The 22,719-nt window shown below is 38.4% G+C and overlaps 1 protein-coding gene across 1 annotated transcript in view; it reads right to left on the bottom strand.

Moving 5' to 3' along the window:
- CLVS1 (clavesin 1) overlaps positions 1 to 22,398 on the bottom strand; it is a 214,762-nt gene extending 192,364 nt beyond the window's left edge. Inside the window, exons 1-2 of the mRNA XM_079156174.1 lie at positions 22,240 to 22,398; positions 9,786 to 10,413 (exon numbers count right to left, since the gene is read on the bottom strand). Of these exons, the coding sequence (XP_079012300.1) occupies positions 9,786 to 10,240 (455 nt within the window). The 5' untranslated portion in view covers positions 10,241 to 10,413; positions 22,240 to 22,398. The remainder of the gene's footprint in view (positions 1 to 9,785; positions 10,414 to 22,239) is intronic.
- Positions 22,399 to 22,719: the final 321 nt, after the last annotated feature.

The following is a 22,719-nucleotide window of genomic DNA, read 5'->3' as shown; positions in this document are numbered from 1 at the left end:
AGTAATTCTTAGGCTCTTAGATGTCTGGCCATTGGAGTAGAATTTCTCTCTCTCTCTCTCTCTCTCTCTCTCTCTCTCATCTACAAGGTAAGGAGAGAAATGTTTTTTTTTTTTTTTTTTTTTTTTTTATGCCTGGGTTTGCAATAGAATTGGGGAGAAGCAGCTGGTCTAGAAGGAAATGCAGTCGATAAAAGTTTGTTCTTATGGTCCTTAAGGTCCCCTCAGATGCAGATGCACTAACCTGTGCAGCAGTGTTGTGGAGTCATGTGACATCCACAGCCACCCAGTCAGGTAGGGTCTTGAACCGCCCTGTTATCTTCCAGCATAGACCTCGTGGCTCTCTCTTCCACTCACTCTCTAGGAGAGATGGCTAACAGGGCCTGAGTTCAATCACAAGGGGATGTGGACAGTGGATAGAAAGCAGCTGAGCCCTGGACTAAGTGGAATTAGCACGCAAGTGATGGAAGGTCAATAGGAAATGTTTTGTGAGGGAGAAGGAATTTAAAAGAAATATCCAAAGAATTGTTTGACCTTCACACATGACAAGCCATATAAACATCCAGGGAAGCAGTCATCTAAGCACATTATAATTTCATTCTTTCATTAGTCAACAGCTTTTTAGAAGCACATAACAGATTTATTCTCCTTTACTAGATCCTTCCACTGACTGGGAATTCGTATCCTAGGTATTTTAGAGTCTGGCTTAGGTCAAAGTGGGAAAAGCACCTTAACTATGGAGGAAAGCCTTTGAGTGCAAAACCCCTTCCTACCTGCTATCTCATTTCATCCTCACGGCCCCACCATGCACACAGGAAACTCAGCACGGAGTCTGCATTTTGCCACAGTCACAGGGGTACTAAGCTGCAGAGCTGGGGTTCTGTTTGCTAGCTAAAAGTCTGTAGATGAACACTCATTTTCATGCAATTAACAGGTATACGAAGACAACAGGTAGGCTCAGATTAGGGTCACTTTTGGTAACACATTCCAAGCAATATCCAGTTTCCCTTGCTAGGCTGGGATTTTAAAAATCGAAGTTCTTTTTGTCATTGTTATCAATGTTATTATTGTCAAATAATTAGAGCAGAGACTGGATGAGTTTCAATCTTTGATGTTCCAGGCTTCCATGACATTGGAAAACATGGAATGTGGCAACGGGATTCTCCGTTTGAGTTATGAGGTCCTTTTCAAGTCCTTTGAGAGTTCAAGTGTCTGCTGCTGCTCACTCACTGATTTCTCACTAATTCCTCACTGAGTGCTCTCCTGAATGTCTGATTAAAGGCCCCCAAATTTGGCAAATGAATTCCTGTATGAGTTGTGCAGCATGGCATTTTGATTAAGAAGTTAGGTATGAGATTATGCCTATATTAGCCATTCATCTCCTGTGTGACCTTGGAAAGATTACCTAACCTTTCTGACCTCAATTCCATTATGTGCAAAATATGGATATTGTAGTGCCTGCCTAAGAGCATTACTGCCTAACATATGGTAAGTACTTAATAAGCTTTCAATGTTGTTTTGTTTTGTGGCTGTGATAACTCTCCTTCCTTCCAGCTTATTTCGCTCATTCCCAAACTCATAACAATTGGAAAAACTGATCACTACCAGAGAGATTCTGGCAGTGTTTTTAATAGAAGAACATTTTGCTGGATCTCCCTTAATAGGCTTTGGAATTTGAGGAGCAGGTTTCCCTGCGGCCCTGGTAAGAAGTCCAACAGCTCCCTCACTTACCTCCTCTTTTCTTTCCTCATCAATATTCGGCATGGACACACGGCTACTGAGAAATCTGTTCCTTTTCATGCCACAAGTTCTTATCACTGAGGACAATCAAACTGAATGGGGCACTGAACCCCTGCTACTTGTAAAAAGCTCCTTAATGTTCTTGTAAAAGCTAAAAGAGAGCCTCAATCAGCTAGCTTATTTATAGTTTGAAGAGTTATATCCCACCTACCGCCTCAGGGTTTTAATCAGAAGAGCGAGCTGCTTGAAGCTCATCTCCCACGGCCAAATCATCACTCCCACAGAGCTGTGGGGGCTTTTGCCACCTCAGCCCTTTAGAGGTTGTCACAGGTCAGCAATGACCAGTGATATCTGAAGGAGCTCCTATCTCCAGCAAATCCATCAGATAAATTACTGCAAAGCATAAAAGGACAAGGAAGGGCTGAACACCTTCCCAGAAGCAGCAGTGAGTGGAAAACCGCCCATCCCTAAGAGCACGGAATGCAGGTGATTTTCCACATTGTCCTTGCTTTCACAACTGTGAAGGAGAAGGTCAAGCATCCTAATAACATTTGTCCTCCCGTCATTAGATGGCCTGATACAGGAGATGCTGGGAGATGTCCTTCTGAGACCCAAGCTCAACAGGAACACAGTCTCAGGACCTTTAGGAACCACACAAGGCCAGACTACTGTAGCCAATCAGGTGTTTACTATAGAGTGTGTGAAGGAATAAATGAGACCCAGTTTCATTCCACTAAAGAACAGCAAGTCTTGTCTATAGGTAGCACCCTAATTTCCTATTTGCTCAAACTGAACCAAGGAGTCTCTGTCCATTTTCTTTCTTTGTATTCACATTGGAGACTGGTCAGGTCCTCAATACTCAGCCTCCCAAATGAGCTCAAACTCTGGTGCACAAACTTGTAAAGCAGTCATCACTGTCTGAACCTCTTAAGGTGTACATGGAATGACTTTATGGTTTACACTGAGTCATCCTGTGCCTCTTGGCTGAGAGACAGTTGAGCAGAGTACGTGGTGAAAACCTTGAAACCCTATGGCTTCTTTGCTACTAGCTAACACTAATGTTTCATATTTTGATTGCCAGAGACTTTTGAAACTCAAAAGTTTGGGGTAGGAATGAGATCATTGATGGATTTAGTGGGAAAGCATATTTCTTTATATTCAAACAGACCAGGGAAGAGTTCCATCTCTGTTGGGCTACCTATGTACATAACATAGATCCCTGAAGGACTATGGTAGAAAATATGTACAGTGGCCCTTCATATCTACAAGTTCTGCATCCACAGATTCAACAAACCAGGGATTAAAAATATTCAGAAAAATTGCATCTAAACTGAACATATACAGACTTTTTATCTTGTCATTATATTTCTTTATACTTTAAACAACTATTTACACTGCACTCACTTTATACTAAGTATTATAAGAAATAGTTAGATGATTTAAAGTAAAAGGGATATTGTACATATGCCATTTTACATAAGGGAACTGCATCTGTAGGTTTTAGCATTTGCAGGAAGTCCTGGAATCAATCCTCAGAGGGATGACTGTATATGAAAATTGGCATAAAGCACCTAATGAAGAACAATTTTACTGATGCTAATAGAAGGATGGTTCCAGACAGCCCACCCTCCTTGTGGAGAATAGGTCTCAAAGTGAACTCCATCTCTCCCATGTGCTTTGGAAATATGGAAGTCTTTCTGGTTGTTGCAATGCCAGGAAGGGATGCTAAACATTCCACAGCCCTGGACACAGTCATACACATTAAGAATCAGCAGCTCTTAATACCAATGATGCTCCTTTTGAGATTTGCTCCACCCAGACCTCAGATACTCTCCTGGGCACCTCATTGCACTTATGTACCCTCATCCTCCACCTAAGAACTCTATCTTCAGCCTTGCAGATGCTCCATGAGTACTGAAATATCTAACCACTCTGAGGCTGAGCAATTGCCTCCAGATGTCTTTGAAATGAACTTGGAATCAGAAGCCCTGAGTCTGAGTTTTTCCATTGATGAGTCATATTGCTCCTGGACTATGAAAGCACTATCTCCTCCCTACCCTCTCTTTTGTCATCAGTAACTCAGTGACACTGAATCTCCCAAATCATTCTGAGCATCAAATTTAACAAAAAATGCCTGGAAATGCTTGGGAGCCATAAAGGCATGATGCAGTGGTATTGTATATGCATGTGCAGTATTATGTACTGTAATATAATTGACAGGAAGCAACTTAAGGCTCTTTTCTTGAGAAATCCAATTGGTTTGTGAACCAATCCTGAACCAGTTTGGAGACTGAGGCAAAAAGGAAAAGAATCAGAAATATTTATGCTACTTTCTTGAAATATTTGATATTTTATTTATTAGAAACTTTTACATTAATTTTGAGTCTCTAAAATATTTCATTAGGATATTATGCATTTTGAGTAAGTTACTGAGTTTTGGGATGACTTTAAATTTTTCCCTATTCATTCAGCCTTACCCCAGTCCTAGGTCTGAGATCTTGGCTCATACTTCCTAATCTTCAATCAGAATCTTCTATGCTTTGTTTATATTCTAGGGAGACAAAGCCTTCTGGATTCTTTGCCTTCTTATAGACATGAAGGTAGTAATCAATTTGTTCATCAGACTCCTTTTTCTCTCTAGTAAAACACCCTACTTTAACTCCTCCTTAAAGTGACTCATCATTATGGTTCGGATCTGAAATGTCCCTAATTATTGAAATATGTTGAAGACTTTGTCACCAATATGGTAGTGTTCAGAGGTAGGGGTGTTTGGGAGGCAATTGGATCATAAGGACTTTGACATCATCAGTAGATTAATCCATTATGGATTCACAACTTAATGGGCTATAGGGAGATCATGATGGAAACTTCAGGAAGTAAGTCCTATTTGAAGGAAGTACGTCACTTGGGGCATATACTTAAGGGTTATATCTTGTTCTCAGTCCTCTCCTCTGTCATGTTTTCTTTTGTTTTCTGGCCACCATGAGGAGAGCAGCCTCCTCCCCCACACACTCCTATCACCATGATGTTCTGTGTCATCACAGGCCTAAAACTAATGGATCCAGCCAATCATGTACTAAACCTCAAGACCATATGCCAAAATAAAATTTTCCTCCTTTTAAGTTGAACCAATTTTTAAACTAGTTTTCAACTTACTTGCTGATTTCTGAGTATTTAATTATGAGAAATAAACAACATACTGACAAAAGAATGTTCAATGTTAACTCTACATATTATAACTTGTAATGCATCTCCAATTGTTTTTCTCTAAGTACTTGAGGACCCAGCTGGTCTACACATAGCACTAATCAATAGTATTGTAGTGTATTGTGGGTTTTTCACTATCTGGATCTCCCCAAATGCTTTTCTTATAACTTGAAGACATAATGAATGATAACTAGGGGCACTACTAGGTAGCCTCCCAGCCACAACTGAACTATTGTAGAAGACTTTGGAGCAAAGTAGCTTGAGGTCTCACTGGTATTTTTAAAATTGTTTTTCATGTGGAAGAAATGTGGTAATGACATCAAATTTAGGACGTATATATCGTGACTGACCCAGTATCCTAGATATTTGCCTGATTTTATTTATTAATTTTCTTAAGAAGCAACTACTATTAACTATTTATTGAGCATCAAGTAGTGCTAATCTATGATCCTTGCCACCCCCACTTTATAGGTGAAAAACTGAGGATAATGAGGATATGAGCAACATGCTCTGGCATGTGACTGGTAGCAGACAGCTGGGATTTAAAGATGGCCATCTGGCTTCAGATTTTGTGCACTTAATCACATTCTATTCTGCTTCTTGGATACTACCAAGTAAGGCAATTGGAGTTAATCCTTGCAATAACCCAATAGGCCTGATATCCTACCCATTTTCATTTGATAAATTGAGGCTCTAAAAAGTTAAAAAAAAAAAAAAACTTGACCAAATTTAACTCTTTTTCAAATAAATGAAATTCAGAAAAAAATAAACCTATGATCACATTTCCTTCTGCAGCCAGGGCATTTGTGGCAAACCAACCCATATGATCAGGGGCACATCTATAGCTCAGAAAGAAGCAAGGTATGGATTTATTTTTTATTGGATCTTACAGGGGCAAATCGTGAATTCTTGCCAATACTGATACGAGTCTAGGTAAGAAAGATTGAAGGACTCATTGAGCAATAGTATCTTCTTAGGTCCCCACTCCATGTCACGCTGTTGAGCTAGAAAGTAAATTGCTGACTCTCAGCGGGCCACGTTCATTTCATCTGTCTCTTTTCAGTTCATCCCAGTGGACTCAGAAAATACAGAAGCCAGACAGTTTTCTGCTGAAGCCCAATTTCTGGACAAAGCCAGTTGTACTCAAGTAGCCCAAGGGCTGTCTGTGCCTCAGTTATTACAGCTAACCTCAATAGCCAGAACCCTGAAGACAGCTTTGGAGAATAGGGTCCCATCCCTCACAGTTCTGCACTCTGTTCGTGTGTCTGTGTCTGCATGAAAGAGATTAGTATCATGTTAATAATATTAATCATGATTTTAATCTCAGTAAAGCTTTCACATGAGACGTTTGGTTCCTGTTTATCTGAGGCCCCCAATGATGGTGATGCAGGGACTTTGCAAAGCTGTGCTTACTTCTCCAGGTCTTTTGAGCTGCATTTGGACTGGGTCTGTGTGACAGGAAACTCATTTGGGAGAGAGCAGGTGCTCAGGATGAGTGTGTGGGCACACAGCACCCCACCCCATTCCCATTTTCAGTATTGTACTCTTGCCTTGGGTTCTAATTTATTTGCCATCTGTACTCTACTACTTTTGTAGTAGGGTATTTTTAAATATTAGTGATCATGCTAGAAGCTAATACTTATTGAGTACTTTCTGCATGCCAAACTATGGATTTCAATGCATTATTTCACTTAATTCTCCCAACCATGTACAGACATTATTATCATTCCTACTTTACAGAAAAGGAAACCAAGTCTCAGAAAGGTTGTCGGTACAAGGTCAGACGACCAGTAAGTGACAGGATAATATCTAGATTCAAAATGAAGCTTGCTTACCTCCAATACTCTTTGACTATCAATGGGATAACCATATCATTATTACCTTGTTAAAAGCAAATGGTTTAGAACAAATATTTGATATGTGGGTTGGGGGAGAGGAAAAAGACAGTGAGAGGGAGAGATGGGGGAGGAAGAGGGAAAGAGATATTACTTCAAAAAGGCTAGTGAATTAAGAACCTAGAAAGTGAATTTTTAAATCCCTTCCCCTCTATCAGATGAAACTGAATGAGCTTCATATTCATGAGCCATTAGAGTTGGAGGTTTCTCAGGGATTACATAGTTCAAGCTTCTTATTTTACATGTGAGAAAACCAAGGAACAGAGAAATAAAGTAACTCATTCAAGGTTATCATAATCATAAACATTTGGATAATTTTCTCAGAGATCTGTTACTTCTTACTTCTTTACAACACATTTTGGTATATACAGACCAAATTCTAATACAAAATAGAATATCTTACTATGGTTCATTTCTTCATATGTACATCACCACGACTGGCATTCTCTGCATCATCTGTCTTAGCAGATGGAAGTTCTAGAACACTAACAACACTTAGCATGAATGATGTCAGCATGATTATTCTCCAGAATCATCAAAACGTTCCTGTTCCAAAATCCAAAATGTTAATATACCATTCTTGGGAGGACAACTGCTCCCTCTAGTTTAACACTGATATCCTGTGTTGGTGCTTTGTGTGTCTCAGTTTGTGGGTCTCAGAAGAAGGTGCCCTGTGGTAGACAAGGGCTACATGTTCTTATGTTTACACCATTGCTAGACAGTGGGCTACACAATGCTCTGTCTTCGTTGACAGAGTCCATGTCTTCTTGTCATTGTCCTTATATAAGCCCTGGCACAAGTCTGTGTTCACCAAATATTTGATGATTGAATGATACAGGTGGATAAATATAAAAACCCAGAAATCTTTCTCATCATTGGAAAAAAAGTAATGAAATTATGTTAATTATGATACACCATTAATTATGTTAATTAATTGTTAATTATGATACAACATATTATAGTATGATGTTATTCCACATCTTTATTATTGGTCCAAGTACAGAACTGACCAAACTCTAGACAGATAGTGTTAAATCATTCAAATGCCTTTCCAGGGTTAGATGGTGCTACCCCAATCTTACAGTACTGTTATTTTTAAGAGGAAGAGGAAGAGTGATGTGAAGCAGTGAAGAAGGACCCTAGAAATTTCTTTTAATTGTATTGAAAAGGTGCTTTGATGTATTTTTTTAACGTTAAACCTATGTCTTCCCCCAGAACATAAAAAATTTAAGGAAGATATTCCTGCGAAAGCTCAAGTCACAGTTGATATTTTAGAGATGGAGTCATTCATTTTTTTCTCATTCAACATTCATTGAACATTGTACCACATGCTAATCAAGTAAACATGCAAAAGACATAGTCTCCTGCCCTTAAGAACTTGCAGTCTCAGGAAGAGTGGGTAGGAATGCACAAGGTAAACTCATTTACAATGAGACTGGGTTAAGGCAAGTGGTTCTTGAGTCAGACCAGGGCTCAGTCTCACTCTGTATTTCACTAACTACATGACATTAAATGAGTTCTCAAGGTCTGTGTCACAGAATAGAGGAAGAGTAATAATACCTGTCATGTCAAGTCTTGGGTGGATTAAATTATATACATATATATACAAACACATACATGTATTTGCATTATAAGAATTTTCAATATGAACAATATATTGCAATGTAAGCATTTGCTTAGCAGAATGTGTGATACGTGTTCAAAATTATTATCTATGAAAACAATGATTCTTATACTCCTATTGTGAATACTTTAACAGAAATATGAGCAAAAGGTACCTAACTAAAATAGGGTTGAAGCGAGTAAATGAAAATTACTTTCCTGAAGAATATAAGGAAGGGTATGAATTAACAGGTAGACTGAGTCCAGGAAGGTGGAGTTGGGATGAGGATGGTTGCTCTCTCCTTTAGGTATGTGGCAGAATAACTCCAAAGGGTTGGAGATATGCCAAAATCACAACTATTCAAGGCAAAGCTTATATTTCCAACCATTTGAACCAGAGAACAGAAGGACAGAAGGTGACACAGAGCAGGAGATGTAGAATGTGGATTATAAAGGGAATTAATTTACTCTGAAAGCTTTGAAGGTCATTGAAGAACTTTAATCAGGGCAGTGACATTACAGAATTTTGGAAGGATTATCCTGGCTACAGTGCAAACTAGAAAGGCTCAGAAGAAACCAGAGGCAGGATGCCACTGAGCAGAGTGTTGCAGTAATGTAAGTGAGAAAAGATGAGAAGCTGAACTAAGGCAATAGTGATGGGAACAAAGAGAAGTAAAGAGACTTGAGAGGTTTTTAAAAAGAAAGGGGTAGGACTTGGAAATTAGCTGGATATGAAGACCAAAGCAAAGGTCAGTCAAGAATTTCTGGCTTGAAAGACCGGAAGAGCAGGTTTAGAGAAGATCATGCTTTCTTTCAGTCTGGGGTATGGAGAGTTCAGGGTTCTTTATAGGACTTTTTGGAAGAAATATCTGGTGTATTTGGATACAAAGATCTAGCAATCAGGACAGATAGCAGATATCAAAGTCATGGAAAGGATCCAAAAAATGACTTTATGTTTTAAAAACACTTGACTTAAGACCATCCACTGAATCCATTTTTGACACTGTTGCTGTTAAAAATGAAAACGCTAAAGATAATATATAGGTCTTTCAGAAGATCACTTTCAGTTTTATTAAAGTAAATGACCCACTTTAATAAAAATTATAATAACTTATAAAGTCTCTTACAACTCCAGTGCTATGATTCTATTGTTCAAAACACCACTGGAAATCTGAACTTGTCTTTCGATAACAGTGTACCTGTGGCCTTAAAATTTTCTACGTGTGTGTGTGGAATATATTTTTAAAAATGAAAGCCCTTTACTTATGAAGCCATATAACCCCATACATGCAGTGAAAATGTTATGGAAAAGAAAAACTAAGTAAAGACACTATCTACATTTACCTACTCTGATCCCAATTGGCAGCAAACAGCAGAAGAATCTTCCTTCCATAATGGTCGCGGTTTTCCAACACTCCAGGGAACCCATCAATCAGAGCCCTCTTAATGCCAGGATCATCTGCCTTGAAGTTTTTGAACATGTCCAGATTTAGTTGGCGGTACTGAAAGTACTGGGCCAGGAGTCTAAAGGCATCTGCTTGGTGAAACTTCCTGGCTCGGAGAAATCTCAGGATGAAGGCGTCATCTGTACGTAAAAATCCAATGTCAGGCCTGGTGATGATCATGTCCCTGACTTGCTGAATATCCTGGTGTAAAACATCTGGATTTTCATTCAGTTCCAGGCGAGCTTTCTCTATAGTCTCTGGACTGAGTCCAGCTTGCAAATGGGTCATCTTGTTCAAATCTCCTTTCCAAGTGCTTAATTTCTGGTATTTTGGAAGAAGAGAGACTGGTCCCATTCACCTGATGATGTGCTGACGCCGTGGCTCATTCAGTAATTTTCCTACCACCAGACTGCCACTGAAACAGACAAATACAGAGTCTTCTTTCTGCTCCTGGAAAACAGTCGGACATTCAGGCCCTATGAGGTGGTGTCCATCCAAAAGAGAAGCAAAACCAAGGCCATTGCTTACTGAAAAACAAATGCACACAAGAGAAACAAAACAGAGATGATACAAAGAAAGTAAGGCAAATTGATCAGAGTCTAGATAGAAAAGCAGTATATTTGGCTGTGAGTCTGATTAGTAGGTCTCCAAAGAACAAATGGTAGATGATCCTTCACATGGGCTATTTGGCCTCAATACTGATAACTTGAATGCTTGAAATGCAAATATTTTTAATATGTTTGAGAACTTTTTATTTACATTGACTAGTTAACATAATGGTGTGTGGTCAGATTATCAATAATGGGCTCTTTTATTAATGACCCTGAGAAACAATAAAGGGAGAGAAAGATCCTTCTCTGTTACAGAATGCTTTATGGGGCTATTCATAGGCCTCATTGTGGCAGACAAATTATGAGTGTCATGCAATTTATTGTTTCCCATTAGCCTCTTCTCAAACAGAAACCTCTCTCACATATCCCCTCCCCTGTCTTTTTAAAAACAGTCATTGCCTCTTGATAATAAAAAGGAACTATTCAAGGTTGCCTAATCTAATCCCCACAGGTGCTTAATTAGTCAAAGGAGTCTTCCAACAGTCTGGGAAGTGGGGCAGGCTTAGGGTTCAGAGATTGACCTTCAACAGTCAAATTAAATAAGCACTGAGAAAGAAGACTCACTGTGGACTTTTATCCAGGGCTTATTAATTGTATCTGCCACCATTCTGGAAGGAGCAAAAGGACTTGAAACTCTTGATTGGCTCTCCACCTAGCTCAATATCCATGCAGGTTCAAAAAAATCTTTGCATTTGACTTGACTTTTCTATTGTGCTGAGATACCATTTTATGTACGATAATCATTGAACATTTTCATACTTTCAGATACAGCCCAGATGATTTTTCAACCTAAATGGTATACATAGGAACATCCATATTATTTGCATCTTTTTCATTTTAAGTATAAAGGCGTAAACTCTCACAGACATCTGTTTGGTCTATACTACAAGTTCTAGAAGTCAAAGATAGGTGTAAATGAACTGGGAAGTATATATTTATTTCTAGCTTTCCTAGGTCAACTATATTTGCAGTGAAAGGGAAAATATTTACTTCCAGTCTAATTATTATTGGTGATACTTCATCATACAAAATAATTCAAAAGACAAAAGAAGAGCCAGGGTTATAGCTCAGTGATACAGTGCATGCCCAGCATGTAAGGAGGCTTTGGTTCATTCCCCAGCATCACAAAAAACCAAAAAAGAAAAAAATGAGTCTCCAGCTTAGTTTAGAACTAGAAATTTCTGTTTTAGGATAGGGGGGAGATGAAGGACATTTCATGGAGCTGCTATTCATTTTTAAGGTAATATAAAATAGAAATGAATTTATCAAATATTTGCTTTCTAACATAGTAACATCTAGCTGTGTGATATGTAAATCAAGAAAAACAGAGTTTTGATGCTCACTGATTCTAAGGACCAATAACTGCAAAGGAAAATAGTGGGATGGACTGTTCACAAGATTGGAGGAAACTTCAAGTTCAATGTAACCTGATGTGAAAATTCTTTCTCCAATAGCCTCACCACGTCCCTTCATAAAGCTGCCTCATTCAATGTTTTCCTCCTCCAATTTATCCCTACACCTACTGCAATCTATTTTGACATGCTGCTGAAACTGCTCTCACCAACCAATGACAACAATATGATTTATTATTCAAATATAGGCTCTAAAGGGTGCTAATAATGATGATACTAGAACAACAAGCGTAAACTGGGACAGTTCAAAGCAAACCCCAGCAGATGGTCACCCTACTTGTGAATGACATTTTGCTGCTATATGCAATGGACAAATTCAGTCCCCAGTGTGGGTGACCTCTATCAGTATTTGACTGTCACTATTTTATCCTTCTCAGACAGTTCTCTCCTATTCTGTGATTTCATGCACCCTGATTTTTCTCCTGGCTTTCCATCCTTCCTGCTCAGTCTTCTCTCTTCAATGCCAGTGCTTTCCAGGATCCTGCCCCCCATGATTTGACCACCTATATGCAAATACCTTCAGTCCATAGCTTATTCCTGATCTTCCGATTCCACATTCAATTGCCTACTAAACATCTCCACTTAGATGTCCCATAGACACTATAAATTCAATATGTTCAAAACTGAACTAATATGATTCCTCATTTGAATTTGCTTCTCCACCTCCATCTCGTAGTTAATGACATCATCTTCCATGCAGTTTCCCACGCTAGAAACCTGAGAGTTAACTATTATTCCACCCTCTTCTTCGCCACCCACTACCAGGCAATCACTTCTCAAATCTGCCCAATTCTTTCCAGCCCCATGATCACTGTCTTTATTGAGACCATGTCATCACTCATATGTTTATTCCTGCAACAGTTTCCCTACAGATGCTTCTGCTGCCAGTTCATGCTTTGTATTCCCATTTATTCTCTATACTGCAATTGAAAAATGCTCATGTTATTGTTTGGTTAACATCCATCACTTGCTTCCAATTGTCCTACGATAAAATATAAAACTCTGTAATGTGGTACCCAAGGTCTTTCATTGTATAGTCCCTATCTGTCTCTCCAGAGTCATCATTTGACCCATGCAGTCACACTGAGCCACTGGCAGGTTCCACTCTCCTCTTTTACCTTCATAAAAGTTGTGTTCTCTACCTAGAAGAACCACTGACTTAACTCCCCTTTGCTCTTCAGTACTCAATCTGGAAGACATTTTCCAAGGAAACCCTCCCTGACCTTCAGAGATCACAGTATTCTCACACTCCCAATCACACCAAGTGTTCTTGCCATTTTTATTTCTCCATCCTGTTCATTCAGAACATCTTATGTGGAAGGGCTGGATCTCATTCATCTGTGTATTCCCAGCACAGTGTTTAACATAAAGGGGGTCAGCTCCTGAGCAGAGCAATTTCATTGTGTTCCCTGCTGTATCTTCAGCGCCTAGAAGAGGGCATGCCATGGAGCAGGTGCTCAATGATTATACATAGCATACATGAGTAAAGAAAGCACTTAAAATGCCATTTATATGAGTGAATAAATGATTTCTCCCTTTATTTGGGAGGTATTGCAGCTCATTTTTAATTTCCCTCCCTCATCTATGAAGTATTTTTCCCCTGGAGAATTTCACCTAGGCACACTGTATTTCAGATCCCGGTCTCCATGCTGGGAAATGTTCACAGTTCCAAGCTGTGGAGCACAGTGCCAAGAGTACAAGGCACAGAAACAGCTCATTCCCAACAGAAGATTTAAAGCTGCTTGAAGCAAGTTACTTACCTTACAGTTCAGGGAACTCGACAACGTTTCTAAGATAAATTGCCATGAGTTCAAGGGGAAAGTTGAGGTTGCATTTTTCATGGTCCGTTTTCACACACTGCTATACCTCTAATCTATACTATCTGAAATAAATTTGCTCCAATCTACATCTTTATTCTGTGCTCAGCATACAGTAGGAGTTTCTGGGGTGAATACCCAAGCGAGCGTCACTGGGTTTCATACTTAGAATAAAAAAGATATTTTCCACTAAAGGCAATCCTTTATACCAGGAGTGTGAATAGACTTCTACCTAACTTCAACTGGTGATAGTTAAAGCAACAGAAAAGTTATATGAAGAATATTCAATAGGGTGTAGCATTTTTAGTTAGCTATAATCTTTTGTTCTCACTCAACTTTTGTGTTAGCATTATAGAAACATTGAACTTGATATCATATGAAGAAGCGTGAGTGGTTTTCCATTCTGATATTAATAATAATAATAATAGTTATATGATTTATTATAACTTTTTATTATGTCCCAAACACTTCAATTTCCTCTTTTTATGTACCACAGTATTTAATTCTTAGAACGACTGTAAGAAATGAATGAGAACTGAGGCACAGAAATTAAATGACTTGCCCAAGATGACATAGTCACTAAGAGGCAGAAACTGAAATCAAGCAATCTTTCTCTGAGCTATGCTTTTGACTAGTATGCGCTTCTTTGGTGTAATAGACAGGTTTTAATATTTGCTACTTAACACCTTCAGCAAGTCACATTCCTTTTATACTCCCTTAACCTTAAATCGCTTACATATTTACCCTTGTATGAGATTAAATATGCTAATGAGTGAACCTATTTTCTTAGGAATCCTAGTGCTATATGTCACAGGTGTTGAGTTTACCATACTCTTTTTTTCATTGGAATATGACTGGAGCCATTTAAAATCTAGTTGTCTATACTTTCTCTGCTATCACTATAATTTTGTTCTTTCTTCATGTGTTCTGCTTCTTTAAAGTCCCTGCCACTCTATTTGAAGGACTGATACTTTGCCATGCCTAGCAGAAGGCTAGGCATGACATCAGCAGTAAGATGTGCTTAATAACTCAAAAGGGCACTTTAGGCAGATTCAGAAACCATCTCTTTCCATTGCTGGTGAGCTCTCAAATGCTTCTGTATTTAGAGACAAATTAAGGAACTCAGGAGGCCCCTCTAATAGAGAATACCTACAATTCTAATCCACACCTTTTCTAATGAACTAGAATTTAGGTCCCTATATTTTCACATGAAGGGGAAGGACTAAAAAGAGCCTTCTTGTCATACTTAAAATCACGGGATTTGTAGATTCTACATTTATATTTCATCTCAAGTATCCACTATGCATATGTTTATTTATGGAGAACTCAGTCTCAAGGAAATGCACATACAAAAATATATGATAGTCTTTACAAATCAAGAAGTCTATGTATAAAAATTCTTTTAGAAAGTATAATAATTCAGATGAGACATGTTTCATTATTTTATTACCTATCATTTTCATTTATTTTGTTATCTTCAGAAACACACATTGACTATCAGGGAAAAATCAGAATAAAAGTAGCAGTGCCTCTTCTAAAAACATGTACATGTGTATGTATCATTTCAATGCATTTTATATCAATTATCTCTTTTCTTTGTTACAATGATCCTCCAATAGGTAGAACAAAGAAAATTCCCTCATATATGTTAAAGTAAAGTCATGTAAAATAGCACAGGCCAAGGTGCTTGTTAAGTGAAAAGATTCATTTTGCATTAACTGTAATATTTTTGTTAATATCATAATTATGTTATCTCCAGACAAATAAAAGATATTGAAGCATATGATAACTAAGGAACTAACTTATAGTAAAATAATGAGCTAGTATTAGACTTGAAAAACAAATATTTTTGAGTACTTGTCACATGTCAAGGGCTTTGATGTTATAGAATATAATTTACATATCAATATTTAAAGCTAAGTTATTACTTGCTAGATGGAAAGATAAATCTGAGATTTAGATAAAATATAGGTGGAAGAACAAAGATTTGCACCCAACCTACCTGACCCAAGATTCATCCACAGCTTCCCAGCTTATCCAAGGAGACACTTTTCCCTTCATGACTCTGGATACCAGTACCCTCACACTCACTCACACAGTAGGTACACACTCACACCTGCCAGTCCTAAGGAAGATCATCTAAGGGATGTTGTAAACTTGCCCACACTTGGGGAAAAAAAGAGAATATTGTTTTTATGATCAGAAAGATAAAAAAATATAAAGCCTAAATATTATTTGAAACATAAGACCTTATTAGCTAATGAAGACTACCTCAAATTTGTATGACTTCTGGGTATTCTTGATAATACAAAGAACAATTTTAAGTACACAAATCTAAATTAAAACAAACAAAAAAGGAGAAACAATACCCATATTGTTCCGTGGAGTTCTATTACAAAAAAAAGGGCCTAAAATGAATCTCAGTGATAAAACTCTGCATATGAAAGTCTAATCAATGACCTCAATCATTAACAAGTATGAAATCTATGTTTACAGATTTTAAGTATTTGTTGAATTAGGTTAACCCTTAAAGTTCTTCACCTTTCTCAAGCCTCACTTCAGCTTTTTAAACTGAATGTATAGTTTCACTTAAGAATGCCAAAAGAAATTTTTATACCAAATGAAATAAAAGTAGATGCTGCTGGTACATCTAGAACAAAATTGAAAATATCAGCAAATGACAATCTTTTTTTAAAGTGCAACTCTATTTGAAATCTTTACTGAATTATGATATGTCCCCTTACTGTCAGCAGAGCCTGCACTTAAATCTCAGAGGTTGTCAACTATGCATTCTTTGGTACTGACCAGAAAGAATTCTTTTTCCAAATTATGAATTTTCGGATAAACCATTATGGCTTGTAGGACTTCTGCATGAGTACACGCAAAGAAACTTAAGCCCCGTGAGTTACGAAGTGGTCCCCAGTGCATTGGCTTTCCATCAAAAGTTAGCCAACTTATAGATCTGGACTATCTGCACTAGGGACAGGGAGATCAGTCTGGAAGGATGAAGGGGAGACCTTTAATCATCTGAAAGTGTAGCGTGATCAGAATGTAGCCTGGCTCACAGTCAACATTCCCATCACCTTTTCCTCAGTCCTAACCCAGGGCTTACTCTTGCCACATAAATATTCATTATGTAGACTCCCTTGACTCCCTTTAAAATAGCAACCAAGCACACAGTCATCTGCTTTCACTTGTTCCTGTTCTTAAGAAAGGTTAAAAGTAAATTGAAAAGAATTCCATCAGAGGAGAGACACTGAGAACTTCTTACCCAAAATAGATGTCAGATCAAAATTAAAATAGACCAGGCATCAGATAGAGTGGACTTATTTGGCAGAGGACTGTGTCCTGAGTTCTAGAACCATCTATGAGTCTTTCATTCTTTTCGTTTGTTTTGAGTCAAATAAGGCCAGGAGTGGAGGGGTAAGCCAACTTGTACAGAAAGTCTGAGATTCTTCTGCCACCTTCCTATGGTAGGTAGAAAAGTTTTTCACTGAAGTGGCATAAACCTTAAACTGCAGTGTACTTAAAAAAAAAAAAAAAAAAAAAAGACTATCAATAGGGGACATTTATAGAGATGTAGAAAGTTAGACTGCAATGTTTTCCTATACTATTAAGTTATCCCCATAAGACATCATTGCCAGTTGATGTGCCAGTTTTAAAAACAAATCATTTGTGTTTCTTAGGAGTATCACTGGGAGAAGAAGGTGGGGGAACACTTGACTCTTTCATCATTACAGGAAAAGGGTATTTCCCTAAAAGCAGACTCTTTTTTTTTTTTTTTTCGAAAAAGAATCCAGAGGAATATAAGAAAGGCAGCACTCCCAAAGATGACTGTTAAATGCTCTTGACATCCTTACCACTCAGTATTTTCTCAGCACGCATATGTAATTGGAACTCTCTTCTGGGTGTGGTCAGTCAGACAATGGCAGCAGCCGAAATGAAATTAAGAAAAATGCCTGGAGAAAGTGAAATGAAGCAGGATGTTTATGGTGAGGTGGGAGGAAAGGGGCTGTTGTATATCTTTCTACTCAACCAGATATATGATTTCTGAGCTCTTATTTCATCAGAATTTGGAGTGTTCTGTCTTGAGTGAGTGTCATTAATTACTAGTCAGACCTAAAGGTGGGAATGTTAGGGAAATAAAGAAGGAAACTGTTCTTCATCATTGCTTCTCAAAAGGTGGTCCATGAACTTTGCTGAATGTGGTAAATCAAGCACAGAAAAAAATACCACATGTTCTCACTCATTTGTGGAAGCCTATAAAGCAGACTCACAGAGGAGAAGAGAATAGTGGTCACTAGAGGTTGACAAGGAAAGGAGAGAGTGGGAATAAAGAGTGTTAGAAAATACATGCCAAAATACAAGTAAGTAGGAGGAATAAGCTCTAGCATTCTTTACCACAGTAGGGTCACTATGGTTTATAATAACTTATGGGATATCTCAAATAACTGGAAGAAAGGAATTGAAAGCTTTTCAACACAAAGAAATGCTAGTGAATCTGATCTGGTCACTACACACTGTATGTATGTATTGAAATATCAACTATATTCCATAAATACCTGCAATTATTATATACCAATTAATATTTTTTTTAAAAAAAAGTGGTCCATGAACCAGCAACACCAGCAGCACCTAGGAACTTGTTTGGAATGCAGAATATCAAGACCCAGTGAGACCTACTAAATGGGACACCAAATCTCCAGGCAAGTTTACTGTTTGAGAAGTATTGGTCTAGAGGATTAGTAATGACCCAAAGTGGTAGAAAAGGTAGATTATCTGCCCTTGAAAAAGAGCTTACTCTGTCTGTGTACAGCAGTGCTTCACTGTCCAAAAGGAGAGTAAGACTCCCAATTGTGTTCACTCCCCATGGAAAAATAGTATTCACAACAGCTTATTATATCACCCTATTAGTTACTCTTACACATTTGCATTGTCTATTTATCAACCAAAAAAGGAAGGGAGGAAGGAAGGGAGGGAAGAAGGAAAAATAGAAGAAAATGAATGAGAGGGAAAGAAGGAGTGAGGGGAGAAAATAAAAAGGAAAGAGAAAAATCACACATTTTATTTATTTATTTTTTACTTTGACCATGCATCAAGAAGCCTTTTACTTATAGAGCCTATGATTTGAACACCCCAACTTCTAGTCCTAGGTGCACAACTTCCCTCTTACCGCCTCCAAAATTGTAACAAAGAATAATGAATAAGCTATGTACTTGACACACATAAGGGTATGGGACTTTATATAAGACATTCGAGCAATAATAGAAGCTGAATTGAGGTGATGCTATTTTAAGGAGCAGAGATGGAAAAATTATAGGCAATGGTCTATGCAATACCTAAGAATTGAAGATTTAGCTACAAGAGTCCTGGACAGAGAGCAGATCATCTGAAACACATGGGAAAATTCTGGCTAGCTCAAGAATCAAGAAGAAGAAAAGTTCATAGGAAATTAACCTACCACAGGGACACTTTTCTCTGACATTCCCTGTCATGGAATGGGTCCATAAAAAAGAAAGAGGATTGGCAACCTGACCAGAAAAGAGAATAAAAAACTGTGGGAGGTGGCAGAATTAGAGAACAATGAACCTGTTAGTTGACTAAGAGAAAGCTTTTTATGGGACAGGAAGTGTCTAATCAATTGATTTCTACATCCATGAAGAATTAAGAAAAGAACATAAATTGCCTTTAAGCTAAGAAAAGCTTGGATTGGAAATTAAGCTTAATTTTCTTTCGACAGATATAGCACTTGGGGCTGACATTAAAGGTTGTAGATTTGTAGTAATTAACACTGTGGACCTTCTAACAAAACAACTATTCCAGTGGTATCTGTAAAAATGAACAATGATCAAAATAATCCATATTTGGGAGAAGGATGTGAAAGGGGGAAAAGAAGATCTCACTTGGTAATGTTGAAGGCATTTCTGAATTGAATACATGTAATTGAGTTTAATATTTTGTATATTCACTCTGCTGTGTTACAGCTCTGTCCAAGTCACCACATCAAAGTCAGGCTGAATTCATTTACTAAGGATAGCTGTGGTACAAGGGAGTGTGTAAAGTAGGGGACAGACTTTTCAGAGACAAGAAGGTTCCTCTCTTTGTAAAGACTGCAGAGGTGAGCAGACACCACCAGTTAAGTTCATGATTTCACCTTTTGGGAAATGAAGCAACTTCTAGTTTTATACTCTGAGTCTAAAATTTCACACCCTTCTATGAACATGTCTGCAAAATTGTATGATGACACTCTGATGAAAATGTTTTCTGTTCACCTTTAAATACATTTTTAAAATGAGAAAGCTGTTATTGAAGATATGAAAAATAGCCTGTAATAGAAAAAAATAAGAGGAAACCAGGATGGTGGCACTCTATAAAAATTAATAAGCTCAGCATATTTCAGTCAGGGACAGGCATTTCTTCTGAGACAGATGCCTGTAAATCTCACCCAAGCAGCATTATTTTGAAATGTCCCCAGCCTCAGGAAATTGTATTAAGCACAGGAAGGCAGAAACATTGGAGGCATTGGATTCCTGGCCTGAGTTTCTGGTGCAAAGAGGCTAGAATTGGTAATACGTATACTTTTTTAAAGCTGTGAGGGCCGAATCATTTTTTGCATACAAATAAAGGAGTTTTAAGAATTTCCTTGCTTAGGGACTTGAGAGTTCTTGTTTACTGTGGATATTACCAATCTAAGGGCAGTGTATGGATGACCAAGTTTTCTTTTTCTCTAAAATCCATTTCCCTAAGTATTTTCTCTATTTTTCTTGGCTTTAGAGGCAGATGGAATTAGGTTTGGGTTCATATAATCAGTAGCAGTAACTTTTGACATAATGCTACTGTCCCCATTCAGAAAGAGTATTAGGTGTGAATTCTTCCTCAAAACTTCTTCCAGAAAATACCTGCTTGTGACTCTTTATTTTTGGTGATGTCTCTAAGGATGAGCAGCTGGTTTAGGTGAAACTTGCTTCACCATTTCTTTTTTTAAAAGACAGAATTAATGTAATAAAGCCATTTTTTAAATGAAGCTTCTCTGTGCTCTGGTTTAAACTCTTTTACATGTGACCTGAAATGACTTCCATTTAAATAAATCTCATTTTAATTAAGATGCCGATTTTATGAAAAATAACTTGATGTACAAAAAAGCAACCCAACACTTTGTTGTACAGCAAAAAGTCAATTAGATAAGCATGCACCAAAACATATATATATATTTTTTTTTAAATGATGGGCTCAGGCACTTATTTTCTGATGTTTGTTAACACTTACAAAACAGACAACCCTGGTTAAATCAAATAGGTACCATGACTATGAAGTCCAAATTAATCAGATATTTGAAAAATGTTCCAACTTCCCTTCAGCTGAGATAGAAAATGATAGCACTCTAAAAGCAGAGCCTGGCAAACCACACTTACATAAAATGCCTTTTCAATTTTTGCACTCTATTACCCTTTACTATTATAGGAAAATGGTGTTATCGCCTGATTACTGAGAAAGCACACAAAAATCTCGCCTTTCAAATCTGAGCCAGTCCTTGACTCGTGATGAACAAAGCCAGGCCATCTGTTCTGAATATCATTACTACTTTGGCCATTTGGGCAGAGGATCTATCCTTTCTATTTCCAAGATAGGCTTAAGATTAGAAAATTGTAATGAAATAAGTAGACAGGAAGAGACAAATAGAATTTTCCAATGAGAGCCCCATTTGTTAGGTTATCATTACCATCATTTTAATTTTCATTCTGACCATGAAGTTAACCTTTGGAGTCCCCATTTTCACAAAACGTTTCAGTAAAAAACTTAATCCCAGAGTTTCTACAGTAAATACTTAGGAAGGAAAACGGACATGTGGGTGAATATGAGTCATCAGTCACCCCCACCCTGCTTCCTGGTGATTCTCCATTGGAAAACCAGAAACATGGGTTGAGCTCACATCTCTGTCTTTCTGGAATCACACTATGCCTCAGGCCATGTTAATTTCCTGAACTAAACAGTCCTTAATCTGCTGAAAGGCAGCTGGCTAACTGCTGGTGTCTGGCAAGTACCCCATCTGTCCCCGTGCCGGGGTCTCTCCTTCCTGTCTTCACTTTCCCTTTCTCTCAAGCAGGAATCTCTCTTTGTTTTCAGGGGTGTCATTCCCCTGAACTTTCCTTCCTATGCCTGTAAACTTGAGCTCTTTTCCTCTGCCTTGCGGACCTCGGGCTTTGTCTAAGTGAGAAGACACAGTTGTGTTGACTGTAGTTACCGCGCTGGTGATGGTGGAGATGATGACGGTGATGGTGGAGATGGGGGTGCTGATGGTGTAAGGGAGCGCAGGCTGAGCGGGCGCCGGAGGAGGATGGACCGCGGAGGTGGCGGAGAGTGGGGTGCAGGAAGGGATGGAGTGCAGAGAGATTGCAGATGGGAGCTGTCCACGCACCAAAGTGCTGAAACGCCGCAGCCATGGCATCGCAAGAGCAGGGGGAAAGGCGGGGAGACGCTGAAAATACAGAAAGGAGAAAAAAGGCAACAAATACCTTCACATAAGCCGCCCAGCCTTGCTTTGGGAATGTGTTTCTGCAGGTGTCCTCGCGGCTGAACGGGGTGGTGAGATCCCCTATTCTGGCAGGTTCGAGCTCAGATTTCTCTAGAAAGCTGTGAATGAGAGCCTGGGCTCCACGGGGCTGTGATTTTGGTAGGAGGCGTGTGCGCCCGAGACTCTGTCCTTCTATACTGAGCCTGGCTTTCCCCTGGGTCCTAAATGCCTCCGTTCCGTTGCTCTCCCCCATTTCGTCAAGACAGTGCCAAGAATTATTGTAATTTGTTAACATCTGGGACAAAAAGTACCGGAACTGACACTCCTACACAACGTTAAAAACAGAATCTTTTAAACGGATTAATGCAAGCTCCAAACAGACTTGTATGTATATATGTGTTTGTGTGAAAATTTGACAGATGAGAAAGTATCCACAAAGCTATGGAAAAAATAATGGATATTTTATTAATAAATAGTGTTA

The sequence above is a fragment of the Sciurus vulgaris genome (genome assembly GCF_902686455.1).
Source record: "Sciurus vulgaris genome assembly, chromosome: 1".
In the NCBI taxonomy this organism is placed as follows: Eukaryota; Metazoa; Chordata; class Mammalia; order Rodentia; family Sciuridae; genus Sciurus; species Sciurus vulgaris.
Note: the sequence above shows the minus strand (reverse complement) of the source record. Positions and strands in the feature narration are given on the sequence as shown.